Below are 27,714 nucleotides of genomic sequence, written 5' to 3'. Positions count from 1 at the left end.
AGTTTCAACCCATCCGAAAACCACCAGCAAACTCCCTCCCTCCTCCCCAGGATATTAGTACCACCCTGGTTCAAGTGAAGACCATCCTGTTTGGAGAGGTCCCACCTTCCCTAGAATGAGCATCGATTATCCATGTTCCTGAAACCTTCCCCCTGCATCATCCCTGCAGCCACATTTTTAGGTGATATCTGTCCCTGTTCCTTGCCTCGCTATCATGTGGCATGGGTAACAAACTAGAGATAACAAATCTGTTATTACTAGCTCTCAGCTTCTACCCTAGCTCCCAGAAATCCTACCTTACATCCCTGTCCCTCTTTCTACCTATGTCATTAGTATCTATGTGGACCATGACTAGGGGCTGGTCACCCTATACCTTCAGGACCCCAAAGGCACAATCCGAGACAGCATGGACCCTGGCACCTGGGGGTCAACACACCAACTGTGAGTCTCGTTTGTTCCCAACAAGCCTTCTATCTGAGCCTCTAACTATTGAGTCCTCAATGACTAATACTGTCCTCCTTTCCCTCTATCCCTTCTGTGCAAGACAAACAGACTGTACCAGAGACCTGCACCCCATTACACACCCAGGTAAGTCCCGTCCCGTCCCGTCTCCTCTCCTCCTCTTTCCCCCCCCCTAACAGTATCCAAAATTAAAGACATGTTTTTCAGGAGAACAACCGCAGGGGATCTCTGCACTGACTGTTTTATCCCTCTTCAAACAGTTACCCAGCTTTCTTCGTGTTTAAGTATCTTCAATTTAAATGTCAGTTGAGACTTTTACAGACAAAAATTGTGACAGTTAATCACAAAATACCATCTTTCAATATGAGATGAAGAGGAATCTCTTCTTTCACAGGATAATGAATCTGGAATTTTTTTACCATAGAGGGCTGTGGAGGCTGGATCATTATATTCAAAGCAATAATAGACAGAATTTTAATCGGTCAGGGAGTCAGGGATGGTAGATAAAAGGCAGGAAAGTGGGGTTGACAGGTCTCAAATCAACCATGATCTCCCCGGATGGGAGAGCAAGCTTCATGAGCTGAATCGTGTACTTTTGCTCCCTACGTCTTATGGTCTCCTAAATTAAATCATGGTTTCACATTGAAGTAATGAATTTTAAAAACATTGACTGACCGATGAGTCAATGAGTTATGTCTCTTAAAGTATAAATGTGTAAGCTGTGTGGGCACTTCATAATCAAGATTTCAGTTTCAGGGTTGCATGGTGGCTCCATGGTTAGTAGTACTGCCTCGCAGTGCCTGGGAGCCAAGTTCAATTCCAATCTCTGGTGACCGTCTGTGTGGAGTTTGCACATTCTCCCTGTGTCTGCATGCGTTTCCTCCGGATGCTCCAGTTTCCTCCCGCAATCAAAGATGTGCAGGTCAGGTGAATTGGCCAAGCTAAATTGCCTGTAGTGTGCAGATTAGTCAGGTGTAAATGTAGAGGAATGGGTTTGGGTGGGTTACTCTTCGGAGGGTCAGTGTGGACTTGTTGGGCTGAAGAGCCTGTTTCCACACTGTAGGGAATCTAATCTAATCTAATATAAATCCTGTATTTGCATGTGCTTCCTCACAGTCCCATTTTTATCACATAGTGACCTCACAGTTCCCTTATCATGCATTGTTGATTGATTCAAATAAGCATGAGTACATTGTAACTGAAAATGTAGTGAATGCACTAGTAGCTAAAGAAATACTGATGAGAATGCTATCAAGAACTTACAAAAGTTACAAATCTTTCATGGGTTTTGTTATTAATTGTAGATCTTCCAGATGGGTATTAATTGCAAAATAGATTGTAGCCCAAGGCAGTTGGGTGGATACATTTGAAGTAAATTATATCAAACTAATAAAGGCAGTATTCTAATCAAATAGCTCGAAGTATTTTTTGAAAACTTTTCTGTCATTTTCCCCTTTCAGCCTGCTAACTAAAGTCTCAAATTAAGGTTTGTAACTTATCTAGAAAAATGTATACTTCACAAATAATGTAACACTAAAATGGTCTCCTCTGTCTGAGTATTTTTTTAATTGACCACCCCAACCACTTTGAAAAGCTTGGATTTGCAGTTAAGTTTTTTCCAAGAATTCTCACTCTGCATGCTATTCACTCAGTACCCTAGTCTCAGCATGTACAACATTACTTAGCATGCAACATATCTCACTAAGTGTAAGGTGTGTGTACATTTATGTTCAGATAAGATTTTAAGGTTCTTAAGTTTATCTAATTGAATTGCAAACCTGCTAGTGAAATAGTTCTATTTACTTTATTTAGATAATGATTCCTATTTAAACTAATGTTTACTGCTGAGACAGATGCGATCTGTAGTCTTTTATGCTTTTTGTTTTGAAATTTAAACAAAAGTTGAATATTGTTTACAGAGAATATTTCATATTTTTAGGGAGACATGTATTCCTTTCTGTGTGTAGATGTTGGAATACCATATTCTATATGGCCAAAAACATAGGTTTGTCATTTTTGATTTTCCTGGCACTGGGACAGATTGAGATGCATCCAAGAATTTTGAAGAAAATAAAAGTAGAAATTGCAAGGGCACTGACCACAATCTTTGAGCCTCCTAAGAATAGGTTGACTCAGTGGGGACAGTTCTGCTTGGAGAGAAGATTAAAAGGAGTTCTGATAATGGTTTTCAAAATTGTGGGCGGACTAGAATGATTGGATAGGGAAAACTGTTCATTAGCTTTAAAGTGATCTACAAAAAAAGTATGTGTGAAGTGAAGAAAACAATTTTTACTCAGCAGTAAAGGTATGGAATGCACTGTCTAGTCATGTGGTGGAGGCAGGTTTAGTTAAGGTATTTAAGAGTTATTGGATGATTATTTGGCGGGAAACGCAGGAGATTGACAATAGGTAATGTTAATTACACAAGTGAATGTAGGCATAATTGGTTAAATATCCTTCTGTGCCATAACACTTCTGTGATTTCTGTCTTAGTTTGATTCTTGATAAAGTATTGGTAGCATCTCAATTTCTATTTTCCTTATTGTTTCAAACCATTCTATTTCTCGTAATAAATCTTATTGCCAATATTTATTCATAATTCCTGACTTAATCTCATCAGTGTAGATGATAATTAGTCTTTGCCTACTTCTGTGTGTTTTTGATAATGAATCATTTCCTACATGTCTTTCAGATAGGCAATACATCTGTAGGGATAGTGAAATTGTCAAAGAAAATAGCATCTCTTTCTAAAATTAACCAAGTGAATGTATTGCACACTTCATGCCCACATGTGAGGAAAATACTGTATCCAATATATTATTTTATGGGGATGTGAATAATTATGTAAACGACAAGCTGCATTGGTCGTTATACGTACTTCTGAACCAAGAGGCGTGGGTTCAGGACCCTGCAGCTCCAGAACTATGTGATAACATCTCTAAACAGTCGATCTGAAAATATCTCCACAGACATTCACATTGGAAACTGGTTTTTACATCGTCAACATGGATTTCAAAATTTCTCCTCTTCACCTATCCATGTTGAAATTGTGGCCAGAATCTTGTGCTTCTGGAGATAGTGAGGTTAGAGGTGAGAAGCCCAATTAACTAGGTAGGATGGTGACATACCTGAACCCCACCTCCATCAAAATTAAGTTTGGGTAGGAATTTCCATGGTTAATTTACCAATGCCTCTGCCAATTGAGGCCTTTAAATGGTCCTTAATTGACCACTTTAGGGTCTCCACTTGCTACTACTGCTGTGAACTCACCTGCAATGAGCCAGTTTCCATGCAGTTTGTCTGCTGCTGTGTGTTTGTGTAAGACTCATCATAGTTTTGTTACGAATATAGACACAAGAACTGAATTTCAGAAGTTAAACAGGAGCTCCTAATGGTCATCAAGGCAGACGCAGTAGATAAAGTAGAATTTAGAACAATCACCATCAATAGGGAAATGGTACTAAGCAACCTATTAGGATTGAAAACAGACTAGTCTCCTGGGTCTGATGGCCTCCATCCTAGGGTATTAAAGGAAGTGGCAGCGGAGATAGTTAATCCATTGGTTACAATATTCCAAAATCCCCTGGATGTGGGAGAGGTTCCAATGGATTGGAAAATGTCTAATATAACGTGCTTGTTCAAAAAGGGAGGGAGGCAAAATGTGGGAAATTATAGACCACTTAATTTAACATCTGTTGTTGGAAAAGTATTAGAATTAATTATCAAGGAAGCAATATCAGGACATTTGGAAAGCCAAAACACTATCAGAGTCAACATGGTTTTATGAAGAGCAAATCTTGTTTGACTAAGAGTTCTTTGAAGATTTAGCAAACAAGGTGGATAATGGGGATGCTGTAGATGTAATTTATCTGGACTTCCGGGAGGTGTTTGATAAGGTGTTGCATAAAAGGTTAATTCGTAAGGTTGGATCATATGGGATTAGGGGTAATTTATTAACCTTGATAAATGACTGGCTGATGGATAGGGACAGAGTGTCAGCATAAATATGTTTTCTTCTAGATGGCAAGATGTAACTAGTGGGGTGCCACAAGATTCAGTCCTTGGATTTCGGCTCTTTACAATCTTCTTTAATGACTTTGATACAGGGATACAAGGCTCTATAACCAAATTTGCAGATGATACAAAATAGGTGGGACGATAAATTGCAATGATATATGGATATAGATAGGTTAGGAGAGTGGCCAAAATGTGATAGATGGAGTTTAACATGGATAAGTGCGAGGTCATGCGTTTGGTTCGAAAAAAATGGGAAGATGGCCTATTATCTTAATGGGGAGAGACTTTGGGGTGCTCCAGTGTAGAGGGATTTGGTGTATCCATTGATGGATCATAGAAAACCAGCATGCAGGTACAGCTGATAATAAAGAAAGTAAATGGAATGTTCGCTTTTGGAATAAGGAATAGAATGTAAAGGAAGGAAGTATTGGTGAGACTGCACCTAGAGTGTTGTGCACAGTTTTGTTCCCCTTATTTGAGAAAAGATGTAGTGACATTGGAGGCAGTTCAGAGAAGGTTCACTAGATTGATCTCGGAGATGAGGGGTTTGTCGTATGAAGAGAGATTGAACAGTTTAGGCTTTTGCGCTCTGGAATTTAGAATGAGGCCAGATCCAATTGAGGTATTCTAGATGATAAAAGGTGTGGATAAAATAGACATGGAGTGGATACTTCCTCTTGTGGGGCTTCTGTGGCACAGAAGCTGGGAATTCTTGTTGGGCAGGCTTTGAAGAGTGAGGCACAAGTCAAAGGTATAATCGGACAATTTCCTTTTGCCTGGATGGATGTAGCTCTAATAACACTTGAGAAGCTCAATACTTTCCAGAACAAAGCATCTTGATTGATTAAGCAGCTCAAAAATCACCTTAAACGTTCACTGTATTCAATGCCAGGACATACAGGCATTCTAGCATGACAGGTCATAGGCTTAGGATAAGGAGTTGTAAATTTAAAACAGATTTGAGGAGAAACGACTTCTTCCAAACGTTTGTGAAATTGTGGAATTCGCTACCCCAAAATGTGGTGGATACTGAGACAGTGAGTAAATTTAAAGAGGACATGGACAGATTTTTTAATTGGTAATGAATTAAAGGGATTTGAACAGAAGGCAGGAAAATGGGGGTGAGGAGCATATCAGCCATGATTGAATGGCGGAGCATACTCAATGATCTGAAGGGCCTAATTCTGTTCCTATATCTTATGAACTTATAAGGCAGATTTTGACTGAAAATGAGGTTGAGGAATCCAAGTTAAATTGATGTCAGTGGAAATCAGGCGAAGACATTACACAACTGGAGTCACAGCTTTAAAAAAAGAGAGAAGATTGTGCTGCTGGAGGTCAGTCATCTCAGTCACAGGACATAGCTGCAGGAGCTCCTCAGGGTAGTGTTCACTGTATTCAATGCCAGGACATACAGGCAACCATGTACATCATCTACAAAATGCACTGCAAAAACACACTATGGGTCCTTAGACTGCCACCTAGGAAAAATGGATAGCAAGCCCATGGGAAAACCACAGGTGGCAATTTTCCATCCAGGTCGCATATTTCTTTGTCAGGATGATATATGACTGTGCACCACAGTCACTGGATCAATTCATTTCTGAACAGTACTGCTCTTCTGTCTCTACCACAGGGACTGCAACAGTTTAAAACAATGACCCATTAGCACCTGAGTTCTCAAATGCAATTAAGGATGGGAAATAATAAATAGTCACATCGTATGACCAAGAAGGTATTGAAGAAGTCAGTTATCTTGACAAGCTGACTGCAGATCATGGAAATTCCTGAACTAGATGCACTGGATGGATTAGTGGGAGTCTCATCAGCTGATGAGCAAGCGAGAGACCTACGCTGTGTCTTTTAAAGGGAGGTCTGTCAAATCTAATGCGAATAAATTATTGGCATAATTACCAATGGGCATTTCAAGCTGAGGATGACTGTCTATTGTGCTGATTCACTGGGTACCACTATCACTGAGAATTGAAATGTTTGTGGAGCCTATTCATGAGTTGTTTAGTTGTCCACCACAGTCCATGTCTGGATACAAAAGGCCTACAGCAATTTAATCTGATTTTTTTTGTTATAAGATTAGATTAGATTACTTAGTGTTGAAACAGGCCCTTCGGCCCAACAAGTCCACACCGACCCTCCGAAGAGCAACCCACCCAGACCATTCCCCTACATTTACCCATTTACCTAACACTATGGGCAATTTAGCATGGCCAGTTCACCTAACCTGCACATCTTTGGACTGTGGGAGGAAACCGGAGCACCCGGGGGAAACCCACACAGACACTGGGAAGAATGTGCAAACTCCACACAGTCTGTTGCCTGAGGCAGGAATTGAACCCGGGTCTCTGGCGCTGTGAGGCAGCAGTGCTAACCACTGTGCCACCCACAGCACCTCACAGCCCCAGAGATTGTTGAGCACTCTCACGCATGCTTGTAGTCCAGTGTTATAACTTCAACTTGGTCCTCCCATGGTAGTGCTTGCAAACCATCTTTGGTGAGGGGACTTCACATTGACAATACCTTCCACTATGTTGTTGGCACTATCACTGTGCTAAATGGGACAGACTTCAGATAGATCTAGCAACTCGAGACTAGGCATCCAAGAGGTGCTGTGGGAAATCAACAGCACAATAATACTCCAGCATAATCTGCAACTTTGTGGTCTGACATACCCTTCACACAACTATTGTCATCAGGTAAAGGAATCAACCCTGGTTCAATGGAGAGTACAGGAGGGCATGTCAGGAACAGCATCAGGCATATCTACAAATTTGGTGTTAACCTGTCTAAGCTACAAACAGGGCTACTTCCATGTCAAACAATATAAGCAACAAGTATCCTAAGTGATCCTACAACCAATGGATCAGATCTAAGCTCTGCATATCCAGTCAGAAATGGTGGTGCACAATTAAACAGTTTACCTGAGCAGGAGACTCCACAAATATCCCCATCCTCAATGATGAAAGAGCCCAAGACAACAGTGCAAAAGGCTGAAGCAGTCTCAGCAATCTTCAGCTAGAACTGCCAAGTGGATGATACCTATCAGCCTCCTCCAATGGTCCCCAGCATTTCAGATACTAGTCTTCAGCAAATTCAATTCACTTCATATGACACCAAGAAGAGGTTGGAGGCACTGGATACTGCAAAGGCTAAGGGCCCTGACAACATTCCAGCAATCATACTGAACACTTGTGCTTCAGAACCTGTCATTCTCCTTGCCAAATTCTTCCAGAACGGTTACAACACTGACATCTACCCAACATTGTGAAAAATTGCCCAAGTATGTCCTGCACACAAAAAGCAGGTTAAATCCAACCCAGACAATTACCACCCCATCCGTCTATTCTTGATCATTAGTGTCATCAACAATGCTGTCAAGCAGGACCTGCTCAGCAACAACCTGCTTGGTGATGCCCAGTTTGGATTCCACCAGGGCCACTCACCTCCTAACCTCATTACATTGCTTCAAACATAGACAAAAGAGCTGGATTCCAGAGGGGATGTGAGAGTCACAGCTCTTGACATCAAGGCCACATTTGACCAAGTGTGGAATCAAAGAGCCCTAACGAATCTGGAATCGATGGGGTATTGGAGGCAAACTTTCTGTTGATTGGAGTCATACCTAGCAAAAAGGAAGATTTGATTTGATTTATTGTTATGTGTACTGAAGTACAGTGAAAAGCTTTGTTTGTGAGCAGTACCGGTAGATGACAATAAGCAAGGATATGCAGATCATAGGGTGAGAAAAAACTTGGATAGTGTAAGACATACAGGTTACACTGCACAGGATATATGCTAGGCAAGATTAGCATTATTTGAAATTAGAGTTCATTCATCAGTCTAATAACAGTAGGGAAGAAGCTGTTCTTGAACCTTCTGATACATGTGTTCAAACCTCTGTATTTTTTGCCTGACAGAAGAAGTTGTAGAAAAGTATTACCGGAGTGGATGGGTCTTCAGTGATGTTGGTAGCCCTTCCGCAGCAATGAGAAATGTAAATGGAGTCCATGGATGGGAGGTTGGCTTCTGTGATGGTCTGGGCTATGTACACCACCTTCTGTAGTTTCTTATAGTCCTGGGCAGAGCAGTTGCTAGACCAGGCCATTATGCATCCAAACAGTATGCTGTCAGTGGTGTATCTGTGGAAGTTGGTGTAGGTCCTTATGGATATGCCAAATTTCCTTAGCTGCCTGAGGAAGAAGAGGCATTGCTGTGCCTTTTCCCCGTTGCATCTATGTGGGAAGTCCAGGACTATTCACTCCTAGGAACTTGACACTTGGTCGTGGTATTTGGAGTTCAGTTATCTCAGCTCTAGCACTTCTCTGCAGGTGTTCCTCAGGGTAATGTCTAAAGTCCACCATCTTCAGCTACCTCATCAGTGTCCTTCCCTCAATGATAAAGTCAGAAGAGGGGACATTAGCCATGATTGCATAATATTCAGCTCCACTGAAGTAGTCCATATTCAAATGCAACAAGACCTGCACAACATTCATGTTTGAGTTATTAACTGACAAGCAGCATTCACAACACACAAATGCCAGGCAATGACCATCCCAGTAACATGTGATCTAACCACTACCCTTGACATTCAATGGTACTATCATCAGTGAATCTCCCACAATCAACACCCTGGGGATTACCATTGACTGGAAACTCAACTGGACTTGTCACATAAACAGTGGTGACAAGAGCATGTCAGGTTATCAATACAGTGGCAAGTAACTCACCTCTGACCTATCCAAAGCCTGTCCACCATCTACAAGATAGAACTCAGGACTGTGATGGAATTCTCCCCATTTACTTGGATGGGTGAGCCCAGCATGAACTTAGGTCCTATATTCTACTCATTTTCTATCTTTGATCCCAGTAATGCATCAACACTGTCCAAATGTTGTTCCCTCCAGACATGATTGTCTAATTTCCAAATCATGTCTCAATCCCAAAATGAACTCCTCAAATATGGTCACCAGCTTTTCATTCTGTACCGATGAATGCAGCCACCTATAACGTATTTTGCACCAGGTTGTTGCATCATAATATATTACATTTAAACTTTTTGTTTTCTTTAAATCTCTACCTCTTGCCACTAGTTTCTCCCTCAAATATCCTCTAACATTTTGTGTTGTTTTTTCCACCTGACCTCCAGCACCACTTATGCAGAAATTTGCAGAAGTGCTTCCCCATCTGCCTGTCATTTCTAAAACCACTCAACTTTTGTTTTGAAAAATTTTTCTTAAAATCTAATAATTTGGCCTAGTTTTCAATGCAGCCTCTTAGTCTATCTGTTTCCATTTGTGAAGCAATGTCATGTAAAATATTTTGTCAATGTTAAATGTTGACTGGATTTTTGAAGGTATTTGTGTGCTTCTGTGTTTAATACAGACGTTTTTTGTGAAAACAGTTTTGGTTAGAATTCTTCATGATCCTTGGTAAATGCATCAGAGAAACTGATGTCTTGCACAAATCAAACCCATTTCTGATATCTGACATCCAGCAAATTAAAGTTGTACATAGCAGAAAAGATTCAGATCCAGTTGAAGATTTACTTAAGTTAATGGCATATTTTTAGATAGTTTATAAAACTTTATGATCATGATGCTGTTTACCTGAGAAAGAAGGATATTTTGAAGGACAAAATTATACTAGGTGGATTGATGTGATTGTTTACCTGCTGTTTTCAAACATTTCAACTAGTAATGTCAAGAAGCACGAATAGATGCAACTTGTTGAAGAGTCTTTACCATGATTCTTCAAATGCCTCCAGGAAGTCTATTGAACTTTGCATGGTTCAAGACTAAAAGTAAATATATTTGTTGAAAGATAGAAAATTCATCCCTCGTCATTAATCTCTGGTTACCTTAAGCTCAGATATTAAAGAGGATGCTTATTATTTAGTGCCTTATATGCAAAACATGTAATTTTAAAATGCCTGGAATTGGCAATGGATCTGTGAACATGGTGAAAGGGAACACTGTTGTCAGTCTTTAGCTCTGCCAACCTCTTAAAGTTTGTGGAGTCGCTAAGTGTGCATCCCTATGAGGAAAAAATCCAGTCTGTCAGACAAGTAGAATGTTAACATGAATATTTGTTCAGTATTTTAATTTGGAGACCTTAAGTATGAAGGTGGGCTTCAGAGCATGTCTGACATCTGAGCAACATGGTTTTGGCAGAACTGGGTGAGAGAATTGGTTTGAAAGCTGAAGGTTGCATTCTGATGAATGTATGGATGATCAAGTTGAAACCAGTTCTGAAATGATGTTGCATTAGGCTTGTTCTGAGAAATTCTCTGAGCTAACAAGTTGTATTGAAGATATGATTGCTATTACTTCCTTTGTAAGAAATAACATGATATACCACCAAACAATTGTGCAACACTTGCTGTAATTCTTAGGCCAAGAGGTCTGGTTGCACCATTGGTTGAGACGTCGGGACTCCTTTGCAGAAGGTGAAGGGGCATTGACTCTCTGGTGAAATTATTACCAGATTAATAATTGGGTTCCAAGGGGAATCAAATTTTTTTGCAAAAAAAAATTTGTATTGCTGTGATTTTCCAAGGTTTAGGTGTAGTTTCACCAAGATTGTGTAAATGCTTAAAGGTTGCATTAGATATGTACCACTTTGTCTGTTCATTAAATTCAGAACAAATGGACTTTGTCCTAAAATTAAAGCTAGGCTATTGATGAATGAAATGAGCTAGTAAATTTTCTCTAAAAGGGAAGTAGAAATCTGGAAACCTCTGCCCCAAAATACTGTGGATTTAATAGAAATTTTCAAGAAAGAAATGGGTATAGTTTTGTTGGATAAGAATGTCCAGGATTATAAGCTACAGCAGGTAAAAGGAGTTGAAAAACAAATCAGCCTTGACCTTTATTGATTTGGCAGAACATTGCTTAGAGACTCACTTGTTGACTCTTGGAAATAAATTGATATTTTGTATTTTGAACTGAATGCTCTTCAAAAGTTGTGGCATATAGTGAATAGGTCAAATTGCTTACCTGTACTATATTATTCTAAGATTCTGTGAATTGACACTTCATCAATTCCTTTTTTAAATAGCATAAAAATTCATTAAACGATTACAATTTTTATTTTAAATCTCCCAATTTAGTTAATTGAGACTATATTAAATGGAATAAGAGTTTTGTACTTGCTAATTATTTAAACTTCAAAATTTTCTAGAGAAACGTGGTAAGACATTCTACTCCAAGATTCAAAAATGGTTCTTCGAGAAGTTTTCAGAGTATATCGAAGATTTTCAATTCCAAAAACAAGAAAATCCTGTAGAAACTGAAGAACCACTTAGTGCTAAACGGTAGGAGAACAAACTTTGATAAATCAAAATGTATTCAAAGACAAATTGTATCCAGTGTTGCAGTATAGTCGTCTTCAGTTATCTCTACTACAGTATTTTAGCTTGATTCCCTGGTCAATTTTTTTTTATGGTGCTGAATATTTTGGTAGAGCTGAAGATGTTCTGTGAGATATAAATCCTTTGTTCCATCAGTATTGTTTTTGCCAACTGTTTTCAGTTTGGATTCCTTTTAGATATTGATAGATGTTTGCATATCCTTGTTACATTGAGTTAAGATGGGTAAAGTGATTTCTTGGCTTATCCTCTTAGACTGTATGTAGCTCAGTACTAAAACCAAGTCCACCAACATCCTTAAGTAACAAATATAAGGCTGGTTTATTGCATATTAATATTTATTTAAAGCAAAGGTGCAAAGTCGATTTATGAAAAAGTCCAACTGTGCAAATATACAAATTCTGCAGTGTAATCATAAGAGGTACTTTGACCAGTAAGTAATTTGGGAAAAAAGGATTATTCATCGACTGCCCAAATGTTGCTCTGTAACTGAAGTCACTAGAACACAGTGGACAAACAGGAGGCTGGAAGAACACAGCAAGCCAGGCAGCGTCAGGAGGTGAATAAGTCAAACTTTTGAGTATAACCCTTCTTGAACCTGAAACATTGACTTCTGCACTTCATGTTGCTGCCTGGCTTGCTGTGTTCTTCCAGCCGTCTGTTTATCTACTTTAGATTACAGAAACTGCAGCTTTTTTTTTGCCTTGAACTAGAACCTACAAGCTATTGCCGCTGGGGTTTCTTCCTGGCTTCAGAATGTCTGGCTGAATTCTTTTGATTTGGTGACAGATTCTAGCTCTTCCTTTAAGAACTCTTGGATTGTTGCATTGAAGATACCTCCTCCAGGAGCCCTCTACTTGTGGTGACGACATTCCAGTTGGTTTACAACCTTCAAAGTTTTGAGTGTGGCTTCAGAAAAAAGAATGTTAACGATATAGGGAGAGCAAAGGCTATTGTTGCAGACATTTATCTCTCCAATTGGCTGTTCAAATTCATTAGCTTAATTGCACTCAAACTAGGTTATGTGATCCCTCCCTGAGCGTATTGTAGACTCTGACTCCAGTAGAGCAGCTTGCATTCTTTGCAAATGCAACAATTTTTCCTGTTGCAGCCAGTCCACTTTGCTTTCTGAAGTGTTCTTTACAAAAAATGTAAGTTATGAATATATGTCCAATCAATGATGGTCTAGATTAATGTTTCAGATAACACAACACATCTTTATAATATTGTATGTAACTTACAAAATACCGGTTTTTAAAAACCAAAATGAAAACCTTACTCTCATTTAGCATATCGTTTAAATTGTTGAGGATTTTTATTTTAGTTGCTGCTTCTTACAATGTGTTGTAATTTCCATCAGTAAGAGGAGCTGTAGTTGGCGAGAGGTGTTTTCTCCATGTATGAGATACTTACAGAATGGATCCGTGAAACAGCAGCTGCACAAATTAAGTATCTAAGGGCTATTTTAATAATTAATGTCGGTCATCCTCTAAAGTCTTTATTGAAAGAAATTAAACTGTAGCAAAATGTTCAGATAATTGTTAACTTTGAAAAAGCAAGTAGTGGAGTTAACAAGTTCTTTTTTATTCAATATCCTTCCCTTTGTCCTGGAGGCATTTTGAATATAAAACCAAGTATGCTACTTGTGAATGAGGCAACTACTTTGACATTTGATGTGTTTTGAATACTTTACAGGAGCTGAAAATGTGAGTGACATTAAGTTTTAACGTCTGGGTTAGCATCTGAAGACATATTTACAGTTAGTGTGCATCTTCATGTTTAAGACGACTAATTATGACTTGAAATTAGTGTCTCCTCAATTTATATTTCTTTAGGTTAACTGAAAATATGAGAAGATTAAGTAAGTGAATTTCATTTGCATATACATTATGTTGTCAGGAGACAATGAGTTTCTACTTTTGCTATGTGTGAAAAGGGCATGGGATTATTGGAATCATGATTGGAAACTACATTTTTCACCTTATACTTTTGTTTTGAAGAGCATTATAATGCATATTTAAAAATGCATTTTATTCAAAGCTAATTGTGTTTTGATACTGATATTAACACGTCCGATAAAATGCTCACCCATACATTAGAGTATGAATATCTGTGGTTGTTTTTGGAGTTCTTGAATGTAATTGAGTATGTATCTTAAAGTGCTTATCCTAAAATATTCCACCACTTTGGTCTGTGCTTGATACCATTCTTTGCACAAGTCTGAATTGATCAGGGTTGGGTAAAATGAGAGTGTTATTGTAGTTTGACTTCATTTTAGAAACCTGTGATCTGATGAGGTGTCTTACGTTTCACATTTTGAACAAAACAGTTACAAAATGTAATTCCAGAAATATTCTATAGTGATGAAGGTTAGCTCTCAAACTGGGAAAAATAAGAACACACATTTGTTGTGGATTCAATCATCAGATTACTGTGGTGCAATTCCAAGCTAGTAAGAAATCTCGAATACTTTAAATTAACAACATTAAATGTTTAACAATGCAGCTTATGGGTATGTAAATTATTGGATTTTTAAAAAAATAATATTTTTGGGCTTAACCTTAACTACTCAGGATCCAGATCAAAATATTTTACAATTAATAATTTTTGTCCATGATTTGGGGGTGGAGAATGTATATGGTTTATAAAATTGGCTACTGAATCACCATTTTTACATTTACTTTCAGAACGTGGTGCCAAGCCAGTTACCAGTTTCTTAAAGAACCTGTCAGCCTTATCAAATTGGCACTCTGTATACACTTCAGTAATTGCCTTTATTGTAAGTAGTCATTGGTAACATGTTAAGTATGATATTGTACGTTCATACCTGGTCTGAATTGCATGGGGATCCTAAACCTCTGAAATCCCTGGAGAAATCTGTCTACACCATTTTTTGCTGATTTTTCAGAGAAGCAGTGGGAGTTTGGAGATTTATGGAAATTTCATATGACTGTTGGTGTCTGTCGCAATTATGTAATGCTACTGGCATTTCATAATTATTGGACATTAAAGCTATTTCCTTTTGTCGAATATCCTCAATCACTGACAGCTGAGGAACCTGGGAACAAAAGTAGGCCATTTCACAGTGAGCTTATTGGGAGTGACAAGGTGGCTCAGTGATTACCTCTGCTACCACTTGGAGTCAGAGATTAGATTCTAGCCTTGGACAGCCGTCTGTGTGGAGTTTGCGCGTTTTTCCTGTCTGTGTGGGTTTCCTCCCACTGTAGGTTAGGTTAGGTGGATTGGTTATGCTTACTTGCACATGGTGTTCAGGAATGTGCAGGCTAAGTGGATCAGCCATAGGGAATGCAGAGTTACAGGGATAAGGTGGATCTGGATGGGATACTCTTTGAAGGGTTGCATGGACTCGATGGGATAAATAGTCAGCTTCCACACTGTAGGGGTTTTAAGTTCTAATGTTCTTATTCTGCATTCAATGAGATCATAGCTGATCAGATAAATCTCCATCTACCTGACAGCTCTCTTTCCCTTGATAACCTAGGATAGCAAAAGTCTGAGATTTAAACTTGTTACTTAAGTTACTGTCCACTTTGCGAATTTCACACTTGTACCACTATTAAGAAGTGTTACCTAACTTATCCTCTGAATGGCATGTTAAATAAGTAGCTTTGTCCTAGATTAACTTAGCAGCGTAAAGAGTCTTTCGAATTTCTCTATAAATTTAATTCAAAATCCAAAAAACCTCAACCAGATTCCCTGAACTTTCTGTATTCCAAATATACTAGCCTTGTTTATATAAATTTTCTTTTATTTTAACCTTTGGAGTCTTTGTAACAATCTGGAGAGACTGTTCTGCATTTCTTCCAAAGCCAGCTGCACGATTGTCTGCCTAGAACTGTGTACATTTCTCCAGATATGATCGGATTAGGGTGCTATATAGTTAAGTAGAAAAGAATCTCACTCTTTCTAACCAGTGGAATATATCCAGAGACTAACTATTAGCTTTTCTATTTGCTTTTGAACCTATATAATCACTACATTTTAGTGATCTGTGTACATGGACCATTAGATCTCTTGAGAGCTACACTGTACCTAGTTTTTTACGATTGAAAAAAAAGTTTGCATTTGTTATATGGTTCAAAATGGATAATCTCATATTAAAATTAATCTGCTAGAGTTTCACCTATTCCTGTAAGCCAACAGTATCTCATAATCTTATGTTGTCTTCCACAATACGTAGTATGCCACCTGTATCTCTCTTATTGGCAAGTTTGCTTTTAAGACTTGCTTATGTTACTTAAGTCGAAAATGTGTTGTTGGAAAAGTGCAGCAGGTCAGGCAGCATCCAAGGAGCAGGAGAATCGACGTTTTGGGCATGAGCCCTTCTTCAGGAATTCCTGAAGAAGGGCTCATGCCCAAAACGTCGATTCTCCTGCTCCTTGGATGCTGCCTGACCTGCTGCGCTTTTCCAGCAGCACATTTTCAGCTCTGAACTCCAGCATCTGCAGTCCTCACTTTCTCCTATGTTACCTAAGTCATCAATAAGAATTGCAAGTCATTGAAGCCCCAGCCCAGATCCTTGTTGGAAATAAATTATCACTGTCCTCTATTCAATTATCTTACTAATGAGACCTGTAATTATCCATTACTTTAGTGAACTTTACTGACGCTTAGCTAAAATTGATGTGAAGCCTTATTGAGTGCCTTCTGAATATCTTTAAAGACTAGATCTACAGTTTTCCTATGTTAACTGTGTTTTCTGAAAAATTCAATTATGCTATATTTTTAAACATTAACCCTTACAAATCCATCTTGGATCTAGAATAATTCATGTTCTCTTGAATCTCAATCACTTTCTCATGTCTGACATGAACCCAGTATGTTTGTAATGGGTTCTCCCCTGCTTTTTTAAAATAGTGAAGGTACGCTTGTAATTTTCTATTGTAAAGGGACAAGTCCTTTGAAAGAAAGAGCTTATGGTTAAAGTATCTATAATTTTTTAACATATCCCCTTTATCATGATGTTGGAAATTATCATTCTTCAGTGCCTTTTTTGTTTCTAACACTATATTTCAGTTTATTTTAATTTCAGGAAATGCTGGCTAAGCTATACAGTACTCTGTTACTGGCCATTTTGAGGCAGTGGATAGAGCAAAATAGGTTATTTAGTGGCTACTGCTTCAAATCCACAGTAGAAGACAGTACCTGAGTTATCCTTCCCACCCTCACCCCCCCAAAAGAATGCTAGCATTCTTTTAGAAACGGTAATGCCCAGTCTTTGTTGATGAGAAGTGGCAGTAGCTAAGTCCATCACCCATTTGTACTATATTTTACACCAAATAATTGTTGTCACTATTTTAATAGTATAAAGAGCTGCAGGGATGTATCCCTAATATAAATACTGAGTAAGAGGCAGTACAGTGACACAGTGGTTAGCACTGCTGCCTCACAGCACCAGGGAGCCAGGTTTGATTCCACTCTTGGACAATTGTCTAAATGGTTTCTTCTGGGTTCTCCAATTTTCTCCCACAGTCCAAAGATGTGCAGGTTAGGTATATTGCCATGCTAAATTGCCCAGTGTCCAGGGATGTGCAGACTAAATGGGTTAGCCATGAGAAATGCAAGGTGATAGGGTTGGCGGGGTTGGTTTGGGTGCGATGCCCTTTGGTGTGGACTCGATGGCCTGCTCTTCCACACTAGGAATTCTATGACTCTGAGGCCTTTTTGTACGCTGCTGCTGGAGGTTCACGTCACTTTGCTACCTGTTGATTTTTTTGTTTTTGTTAAATAGGTTTGAAGTTCTCCCACAAATTTAATGGCTTCTCTCTTAGGAATTCCTTTATTATGCTATGCAGAAGATGTAGATATGTAAGGGACAAAATTGTAGACTTTCAAGTATACACTCATTAGGGTTACAGACCAAACAAGTCTATTTGAGATTTTTCTGTTTATCAGTGCTTCATATCCATACATAATACATTTAAGTATTTTGGGACATAAGCTAACTCCTGTCTAAAAGCCTGAAGCACCTATCCCCATGAAAATAATATACCCAGTATGTCTGGAATTCCTTTGCCACTGATTACTTTCTTGAATTCCTGCATGTCTTCTGAGCCCTGATAGCAAAAAGACTTACTGCCAGCTTATGGAGGCTCAATCTCTTCCCAGACTTCAACTATTGGCTGGCCTCACACGTTGTCCATTATCGGTAAATCACCTCAGAAAGTTAGATTGATAAGAGTAGCTCACTGGCTGTTTGTAGGTGAGGATTCCAAGTGGTCACAATGGTTAATGAAGAATGAGATGCAAGACTCCTTCAATAGATAGCACAATTACCGAATAGACAGGCCTTGATATTGCTAGAGATCTGGCTTGTTTTAAATTTTTAATTTATAAAAATGCCAAATGAATGTTGCAACTTTTTAAAGCAACCCTCAGTACTGATATTTGTTGAGATTTGCATTTATTAAATTGTAACTCATGAATGTTGCATTTTAGTTAGTGCTTTTTAAGTAAATATTTGTGGGCTGTGTTGCAAATATTAACTCAATTCATGAGTGCTGAGTGTTTTGCTAACGTTCTGCATGATTGTAACACTCTCTTGTCTTTCAGATCTACATGAATGCTGTATGGCATGGCTGGGCCATTCCAATGTTCTTATTTCTAGCCATTTTGAGGTTGTCTCTAAATTATCTCATAGCAAGGTATTAACCCTTATGTTTCCCACTGCTGTCTAAAATTTGCAAGATCTAATGACACTTTAATACTTTTTTGTAATGGACAAGTTTACATTAAGCCTTGGATATATCAATGCTATGGCATAGAGTTAGCAACTAGTGTGTTTGAATGAAATGGTTTCTAAGTCTCCTACTATTGAAGATTGTATAGTGTACACCTACAATATGCGTTATACTTGTTTTGCATCTACAAATTGAAAGTTTCTGAACAAAGTTTCTGTTTGAAATTATTTCTAAAATTATCTCTCACTGCTTTGTTAGAACTTCAGTTTAGTTACAGACTGGTACATTATGTGGCTTTCTTGGTTAAATGAAAATTAGTGGGAATGTCCAAATAATTAGTGGTTAAGATAATTTGGCACAGTTTTAAATCCAGAAAATGGGTAAACAAAGAGTTTAAGATTGAATCTTTACTCCAATTTGCCCAGTTATGACTTTAATATAGGCAGAGTAGAAGATGAGTGACCAACACTTTCCCAGAAGGGAAATTGACGCTTGCCAAGTGTTATTTTGATGCAACACACCTCATTTTTATTAACCCTTTGAAGTTGAACTCTGTTTATTTGGGTGTTGCTGGTCTTGGTAATCCTTAGGCTGAATTGAGGCTGAGGATAGCTTGATCAAGAGGTAAGCACCTTTACACTTACCTGCTGGATCCATTATGCCTTTATGAGCAACCCTATGTGGTTGTGCCGTCAGATCCAGACACTCCCATCACCTGGAGCAGACGCTGTCGGGCCCTATGGTCTCCTCTTGTTTGCTCCCTATCTGACTGGAAGTTAATGTTAAGTAATTCAAACCATATGATGAAGCAGGAACCTAGATACAGATATTCTCTATTAACAAAAATTTATTTGGCTTGTATGAGGTCTTTCAGTTACACCCATTGCTCAGTTCCATTTGTCTCCTCTTTATGTGTGTGTGACACATGCATATATATTCACAGATATTTTTAAATCACTTTTAATCAAGTTGATTTTTTAATTACTGCTTTGCCACAAGATTCCTTGTGTACACATTTTTTTTAATCAGTCTGTTCAGACATGTCTGTGGAGTAGGTGGGACTTGAACCCAGACCTTCTAGCCCAGAATTAAGAACACCACCACTGCACTACAAGACCTCCTTGTATGCACACACAGATTTTTAATTTTATTTTAAATGTACCTGTTCACAGACTTTATGACATATGCTGGTGGGACTTGAATCCAGGCCTCCTGATGCAGAAGTATTGCTCCGCAAGAGCCTAATTCTATACAACAGAGAGAGATTTTCTAAGCAACCTGTTCAGAGATGCTATTACACATCTTTGAAGCTGGTGGGACTTGAATTGCAGCCTTTTGGCTCATTGGAAGGAATATTACTACTGCATCACAAGAGGCCCCACCCAGAATTAATTATTTAACACTGATCACCTTTTTATCCTTTTAACTACTTGTCAAATTAGCAAAGGTGACATATAAAAGTCTGTAAATGTTTATACAGAGGAAGAAATCAGTAAAAGTAAACTTCACGGACTGATTGGATAAATTATCATGGAGAATAAGGAAATGGCAGAAGTAACAACAATCTACTGTGGATCTGTCTTCATGATAGAAAACACCAAACCATTCCAGAAATAGTGGGGAACCAAGAATCACGTGGAAGTGAATAAATTTAAGAAATTATTGTTTATTAAATAATATTTACCTAAAGATACTGTAAAATAATAAAACATAAAATGCAAACAAATCCCATGGACTAGATCATTTGTATTCTAGGATTCTAAATAAGTGGTTGCAATGATAGTGCGCACATTGGTTTTGATTTTTTGGAAATGTGTAGATTTTAAAACAACGCTCCCTCTTGGAAGGCAGCAAACTTAACTCCACGTCTCAAGTCAGAAAAGAGATGGAGAGTTTGGGATTTAATATAGCACTTAGAAAATCATAATATGATTAGACAGAGTTAACATAAATTTATTGATGAGAAATTGTGTTTGACAATTGTTGGAATTTTTTGAGATTTAACTATCTGGGAGGTTAAAAGGGGACCAGTGGGTGCACTGTTCATAGACTTTCAAAATGCATTCAATGAGGTGGAATATGAGTTTATTTTTTTAAAAATCCAGGGATTATGATTATTAACTTGGATTGGTGGTTGGTTGGAAAGAAAACAGAAGGAATAAATGTGTAATTTTCAGCTAGCAAGCTGTAACTATAGCAGTTCCTCAAGGATCCATACTTGGGCTTCACCTATTTGCAGTCTATATCAATGAATCTTTCCAGAGTCAAGTTGCAGAGTGAACAGGATGTCTAACACTCCAGTTTTTCTTTTTTTTTCTTGTGTGTGCAGGTGTGAGACACAAAGTGCACAAATCTTTATTTAATTTCCACCACCAGGAAGAACACTCCAGCTTTATTTGTCAGCCAGGGCTCCCTCATTGGATCAGACTAACAACCCTAATCAGGGAGGTGTTATCCAAGAGGTCAACATGGCTGACCTCATTACAATCATTACTCTGAGGTTATGAATAAATGCAAATATTCCTTTATATTATGGTTTGCAGTTGAAATTTCACCTCTGATTTGCACTTGAAACGGCCTGTTGAAAGTTGAGCTGTTTTAGTTAGTTCTGTGCTGGGCCATTGTTTGAATATACAAGGAAAGAGAGAATGTTTTGGTGTGTGAGAAATTGAGTTATCTGCCAAATATGCTTGCTATTACTTGATTGGAATGAAAATAATTAGTACCTGATGTGAAGCTTGTGAAAGTTCGAGTGACTTGTTTGGGAAAAATTAGGATGATAAATAAATTAGTGATTACATTATTCATTAGACAGGTCAAAAAAGTGTGTATTTGAACAACATCTCATAATGCTGATCTAACAAAAAGCCCGATTTAGATCAATTCTTCTATTCATAAAGTAGAAAATACCCTTTCACTACCAGAGCCCCATAAGGTGACCCGAGTTTATTACCTTTGTAGATGTAAAAATTTTAAATTTGTAAATAGTTTGCAGTGTAGACTATAAATTCAGCAAATGTACAGTAACACTCGTTACACTTTTTAAAAATGACAAAATAGTAGCAAATATATATAACTTTGAATAAATATTTGATATTTGCCAAAAGTTGATCATTCGACAAATAAGTTTCTTTTGAAGTTTGATTGTGCAAAAAGTAAGTATGTGTGTCAGAGAGAAACAAAGCTGGCTGTTGTTGTGACTGTGAACGTTGTGTTTCTTTGGACGTACAGAAGCAGTTAATGAAAATTGTTCACTGCTTCTAATTTGGCAAATCACAACTTGTATGATTTGTAGATTTTGTTTTATGTATCCTCAGCAACTATTTTTTCTGGATCTTGCAGGGGTTGGAGGATTCAATGGAGCATTGTGCCTGAAGTATCAGATCCTGTGGTACTATTAACATTTCTTACATTTATAAATTTACTTATAGCAGTTGTGGAATTTTTCTTTCAGTAAGTCAGTAAATGTCTGATTTGAATTTGATTTTTGCTGTTATCAACCCGTAACTTTCAAATTTTTGACATCCTTGAAATTTTCATTTCTGGGGAATGTAATGTTGGCTTTTGGTAGAGTTGGCATAAAGTTGGCCCGTTACATTGTACTCTCTGGTATCTATCTACACCTTCACAAACCTGCACATACATGTGTGTCTTTCTGTATGAATCATGCAAAATTGCTTCCTTCATCTGGAGATATTTTTGGAACAAAACTGAATCTGAAACTACTCCATCTCGGATGTCACTTTTGTAATAGGTACAGCTTTTAACCTCCATTATCTTGGACTTCATTAATTCCCAAAATTTTTACTAGCTTGTGATTGGTTATCATCAATTCTACAATTCATGTTCGGTCTACAAAGAGCGAGGAAAATGAATATTTGTACCTTTGCAGCAAACACAAAAGATTATATTTCAATTAAGAACTAATTGTCATATTATCCTGAAATAGAGTGGATTGTTCAGTGTTTTGCTTATATATTCATTTGAGATGTTATATACCAAATACAAAATTTGTTCCTTACAGGAGCCTTCAAAAGAAGATCTTACTGTATCTGAAAAGTTCCAGCTTGTGCTTGATGTAGCACAAAAAGCACAGGTAGTTTGCTAACACAGTTTGGAGGGATTTGCACATATTATCTATCAAAGGTCCAGATTGCTTATTCTGTTTTGTTGCTATGGTTGTAAATAATCTTTTGGTTTTACATTTAAGAGTTTCTTTCATATATTTTTTAATCAATTGCTTTTCTTGTTTTAAATCTTTTAGAAGTCTCACTTTGGCTCGGTAAATTGTACTCTTGCCCCTATCAGAAAGTTGTTACTTCATGCCCCACTACTATTTAATCAGGCTGTTTTTCAGTTGCATTTTAATGGCAAATTTCTTGTTATGTGTTAAGCTGAGGTTTTATCAACATGGTGTTCAAAGAAGACCAAGGAGTTCTCCAGTCTTTGTTAGTATTTCTTTCCTCACTCAACTTTACCAAAAAATCTCAATCTGTCATTCACCTCATTGTTTGTGGAATTCTACTATAGTCAGTTTGGTGATTTTTTTTAGTTAAATATTGTACAACAAAACTGCAGCTGAAACTAAAACACTGACTTTGAAAAACTTCTAAACGTTCAGTAAAGGTGCAAGTTTGTCCTTTTTCAAAATCAACAGGATTACACAGCAAAGTAATTCCTATTTGTAGTTAAATATAATAACTTTGAGTATACAACTCATGAACTGTCCAACTAGCTTGTGTTGCTGATTTACTCAAGGGTGTTGTGATTGCAGAATTTGGAATCTTCTAGATGATAGTATGATCCAGCAGTAAGTATTTGTAGCACAATTAACTTTGATTCATTGAGCTAGAGGCTGAACTGCAGATTGTGCAATATGACAGGGAAGGAGGAAAGTAACTTGGACACATTCCAGCAAGAGGTTTCAGCTGACATTCCTTAGGGGTAGGTCTTTTGACTTGGTCACTAGTCAGGGAATGAAAGTTCTAACTGAGAAAAGAAGATAAGGGGGCTCTGAGGACAAGGGGACCAAGTGGACACGAGTCCAGGAATTTCAGCCTTTCAAATTGTTCAGTAAGTTGGAGTTTTTTGATGATAGTAAGGGCTGCAAAATGGATTTTATAACGTCCTATGACAGGGAATATAGGAAGCTATCCATGTGGGCAGTGACAGTAGAAGTCAGTACAATGAGGGAGATTGCTATTGCTGTCTGCAACAAAGAATGTGGGTCGAGATGGCTGTGTTACTCACCTGGTCCCAGAGTTCTGGACATTTGTTCAGGGCCTGTCTTCAAAAGGTTAAAGGTTATCAGGCAAAGTCAACATGGTTTTGTGAAAAGAAAATTATGTTTAACCATTTATTGAAAATTTTGAGGAACTAAGAAGTGCTTTGGGGAAAGAGGAACTGGTGAACACACGAGACTTGGATTTCCAGAAGGCACTTAATAAGGTGACACATCAAAGGTTATTGATTTATTTTCATCAAACACAAGATTGTGTGATGTCAGTAACATGCTGGCATGGATGGAAGGTTGGTTAGCTAACAGGTAACAGTGTAGGCATAAATGGGTCATTTTCTGGTTTGCAAAATGTAATGAATGATATATCACCGCATTCAGTGCTAGAGCCTTGAATTTTTTATAGTTTATAGAAATGACTTAAATGAAGGAATCAAAAGTATAGTTGCTAAATTTGCTAATAACACAAAGGTTGGAAAATAAATTGTAAAGAGGACATAAAGAGGCTACAAAGAGATATTATGTATAGGTACGCAATGATGTAAATGAGTATAATTTTTGGCAGGTAAAATAAAGCATATATAATTGGTGAGAAATTGTGCAGCTCTGATCTGGTTGTCCTGATGCGTAATTGTAAAAGTTTAGTATTGGGTACAGCAAATGATTAGGAAAACTAATAAAATGTGATTGTTTATTACAAGGGAATTGAATGCAAAAGAATGGAGGTTATGCTTCATTTGTATAGGGCGTTGGTGAGCTCACATCTGGAGGACTAGGTATAGTAAATGTATGGATAAATGTAAATGAGTTAGAAACAGTTAGGAGAAGATTCACCAGGTTAATCCATCGAATGAGTGGGTTATCTTACGACAAAAAATCTGACATTTTAAACTCATTTACTGGAGGTTAAGAGAATAAGAAGGATCTTGATTATCATATGAGACCTGGTTGAATTGAAAGGGATATTTTTCTTTTGTGGATGAATCTAGCATTAGCGGTCAGTATTTAAAAATAAGGAGTTGTCCATTGGAGAATATTTTTTCATGGACATTCTTGAGTCTTTAGAACTAAGTCAATTCTTGACGAGCAAGACAGATGAAAAGTTATTGGGGGTTGGTTGGAATATAGAGTGATCAGATCAACCATGACCTTATTAATTTTGGAGCAGCCTTAAGGAAGTGAGTGGTCTACTTATGCTGTTCATATATCAATTTAATTTGCCCCATCAGAGTTTCAGTACATCTTGCCATTTCTTTTTCTCTCATTTACACTCGTGAAATCCTTTTGAAAGCACCTATGCTACTTATCTCGATTGCTGTTTGCAGTAGGGAGTTCTACATCTTAATCACTGGAATGAGGATTTGTTTTATTTAATTATTGTATTCGGGTGTATCCCTCTTTTATATTCATACCTGTTGTTAGATTCTCATACAAATCTTCTCTGCATCTAATTTAATGTGGCTTCACCTTTTTTAAAAATTAGATCAATTGCGTTAAAGTGATTTGTAAAATTCTGCTGAATTTGTAAATCAAGGAATAGATTGTTGACCTAACATTATTGTGTAGAAGTTGAATTGAAAAATTATTCAACATCTTTTAAATAACTGCAGTACCTTTCAATCAAAAAGCATATGTTGAATGCAGATTTTGAACTGACTTTTCAGAGCAGACAGAGCCAGAAGTGAAACCATTTCTTGCAGTATATTGTGGTGGTACAATTCAATCCATTAGTGCTGAAATGCAAAGAAATTGTACAGTTATAGCTGCTCAGTCAGGGCCTAAAACTGTTTAACATTTGCAGTTGTGAAGATCCTTTTTTGAGGGAGTTGTCACCAGGGATAGAATTTACCATTAAATTTAATCACCTTGTTGCCAAGGACAAATGCATTGAAATGCCGGACAAAGGCATTGAAATGTTACAAATAAATAATTTCAAAGCATGTTTTCAAGAGGGTTCAATTGCAGAGCCAAATAAATACTTCACTGTTGTGGCATAATCCACTAAAGCCTTGTTTGCTGACTCCCAAATCTTATGATATTCAAATGAAATGTGAAAAGTTGTCTTGTTTTCCATTTGGAAAATGAGTTGTGTTGAATGCTAATGCTTTGATTTGCATCAGACCTTTTAAAAAAAATATAATAATTGTTGTATTATGTGGGTACATTCAAGTTAATACTTAACACGCAAGTTATTTTGGACTTTAATTGGATAAACTAATTCATGAATAGGTGAAAAAATAAATGCCATTTTGCAAAGTTAAATATAAAGTATTAAATTATATTTTACTGTCTTGCAGTTATTTTAGAAATCTTGCTAGAATGTTGTATTTTGGAGTTGATTGTAATAAATCTTGAATATGTTTTCCGAGTCCTTTTCTGTTAGCTGTGCAGAAATGACTTTGAACTTTCCAGGCCATTGCGTGCATTTCGTGTCACAAAGATATATCATTAACCCCATATATAATAGTTTGATTGTTTTTCAGTTACCTATTTTAAGTGGATAAAACTTTTTAAAATTTAAATTGCAGAATCTTTTTGGCAAGATGGCAGACGTATTGGAAAAAATTAAGAAGTAAGCTTTTCATTTGCTATATCTAATTTTGATATCAGAAAAGACAACTGTTGAAAATCCTCGCCAAAATTTTGATACGTTTTTAAATTTTACAGCTTATTTATGTGGGTGCATCCAGAAATAACACAGAAGTTGTATATGGGCTTGTGGATCCTCTTTATTGCTTCTTGCTTCTTTCCATACAGAATTCTGGGCCTCTTCATAGGTAAGTAATAGTATACAATTATCTTTTTCAATGTTTTTTAAAAATGAATTTCAACTGTAAACGTTAACTGGTATCTTGAATGTAATTGATATCTTCAGTGACCTCTGGCTGCAAAGTTAAATAGTCCTTTCCTCATATAGAACATAGAAACGTGCAGCACCGAGCAGGCCCTTTGGCCCACGATTTCATGCCGAGGTTTAATCTTAATGTAAAATATAATAAGTTAACCTATGCACCACTCAACTCCTTGCTATCCATGTGCATGTCCAGCAGTTGCTTAAATGTCCCTAATGACTCTGCTTTCACCACCACAGCTGGCAACGAATTCCATGCATTCACAACTCTGTGCGTAAATAACCTACCTCTGATGTCTCCTTTATACCTTTCTCCTAGTATCTTCGAACTGTGACTCCTCGTACCAGTCAATCCTGCCCTGGGGAAAAGTTTCTGGCTATTGACTCTGTCTATTCCACTCATTATCTTGCACACCTCGATCAGGTCTCCTCTCTTCCTCCTCCTCCTCCTCCAGAGAGAAAAGTCCAAACTTATTCAACCTTTCTTCATAAGGCAAGTCCTCCAGTCCAGGCAGCATCCTGGTAAACCTTCTTTGCACCCTCTCCAAAGCCTCTGTATCTTTCCTATAGTAGGTCGACCAGAACTGGACACCAAGTGTGGTCTCACCAGGGACTTGTAGAGGTGTAGCAAAACCTCGTGGCTCTTAAACTTGATCCCTCTGTTAATGAAAGCCAAAACTCCACATGCTTTCTTAACAACCCTATCCACTTGGGTGGCAACTTTGAGGGATCTATCTACTTGCACAACTAGATCCCTCTGTTCCTCCACACTGCCAAGAATCCTGTCTTTAATCCTATAATTCAGCATTCAAGTTTGACCTTCCAAAATGCATCACTTTGCATTTATCCAGGTTGAACTCCATCTGCCATTTCTCAGCCCAGCTCTGCATTATGTCACGTTGCAGTCTGCAGTAGCCCTCGATACTATCGACGATACCTCCAACCTTTGTGTCACCCGCAAATTTACTAATCCACCCTTCAATCTCCTCATCCAAGTCATTTATAAAAAGTACAAAGAGCAGAGACCCAAGAACAGAGCCTTGCGGGACCCCACTCAACACTGACC

The 27,714-nt window shown here is 37.7% G+C and overlaps 1 protein-coding gene across 2 annotated transcripts in view; it reads left to right on the top strand.

Moving 5' to 3' along the window:
• The window catches only part of gramd4a (GRAM domain containing 4a), a 136,164-nt gene that overhangs the window by 73,013 nt on the left and 35,437 nt on the right, over nucleotides 1-27,714 (top strand). For both annotated transcript variants that reach the window (XM_060843182.1, XM_060843183.1), the window contains 8 exons: nucleotides 11,674-11,806; nucleotides 13,696-13,721; nucleotides 14,548-14,639; nucleotides 18,434-18,525; nucleotides 21,904-21,952; nucleotides 22,586-22,657; nucleotides 26,326-26,369; nucleotides 26,465-26,574. In XM_060843182.1, the coding sequence (XP_060699165.1) occupies nucleotides 11,674-11,806; nucleotides 13,696-13,721; nucleotides 14,548-14,639; nucleotides 18,434-18,525; nucleotides 21,904-21,952; nucleotides 22,586-22,657; nucleotides 26,326-26,369; nucleotides 26,465-26,574 (618 nt within the window). The remainder of the gene's footprint in view (nucleotides 1-11,673; nucleotides 11,807-13,695; nucleotides 13,722-14,547; nucleotides 14,640-18,433; nucleotides 18,526-21,903; nucleotides 21,953-22,585; nucleotides 22,658-26,325; nucleotides 26,370-26,464; nucleotides 26,575-27,714) is intronic.

This window comes from Hemiscyllium ocellatum, chromosome 23 (genome assembly GCF_020745735.1).
Source record: "Hemiscyllium ocellatum isolate sHemOce1 chromosome 23, sHemOce1.pat.X.cur, whole genome shotgun sequence".
In the NCBI taxonomy this organism is placed as follows: domain Eukaryota; kingdom Metazoa; phylum Chordata; class Chondrichthyes; order Orectolobiformes; family Hemiscylliidae; genus Hemiscyllium; species Hemiscyllium ocellatum.
This window is presented reverse-complemented; position numbering and strand designations above follow the sequence as displayed.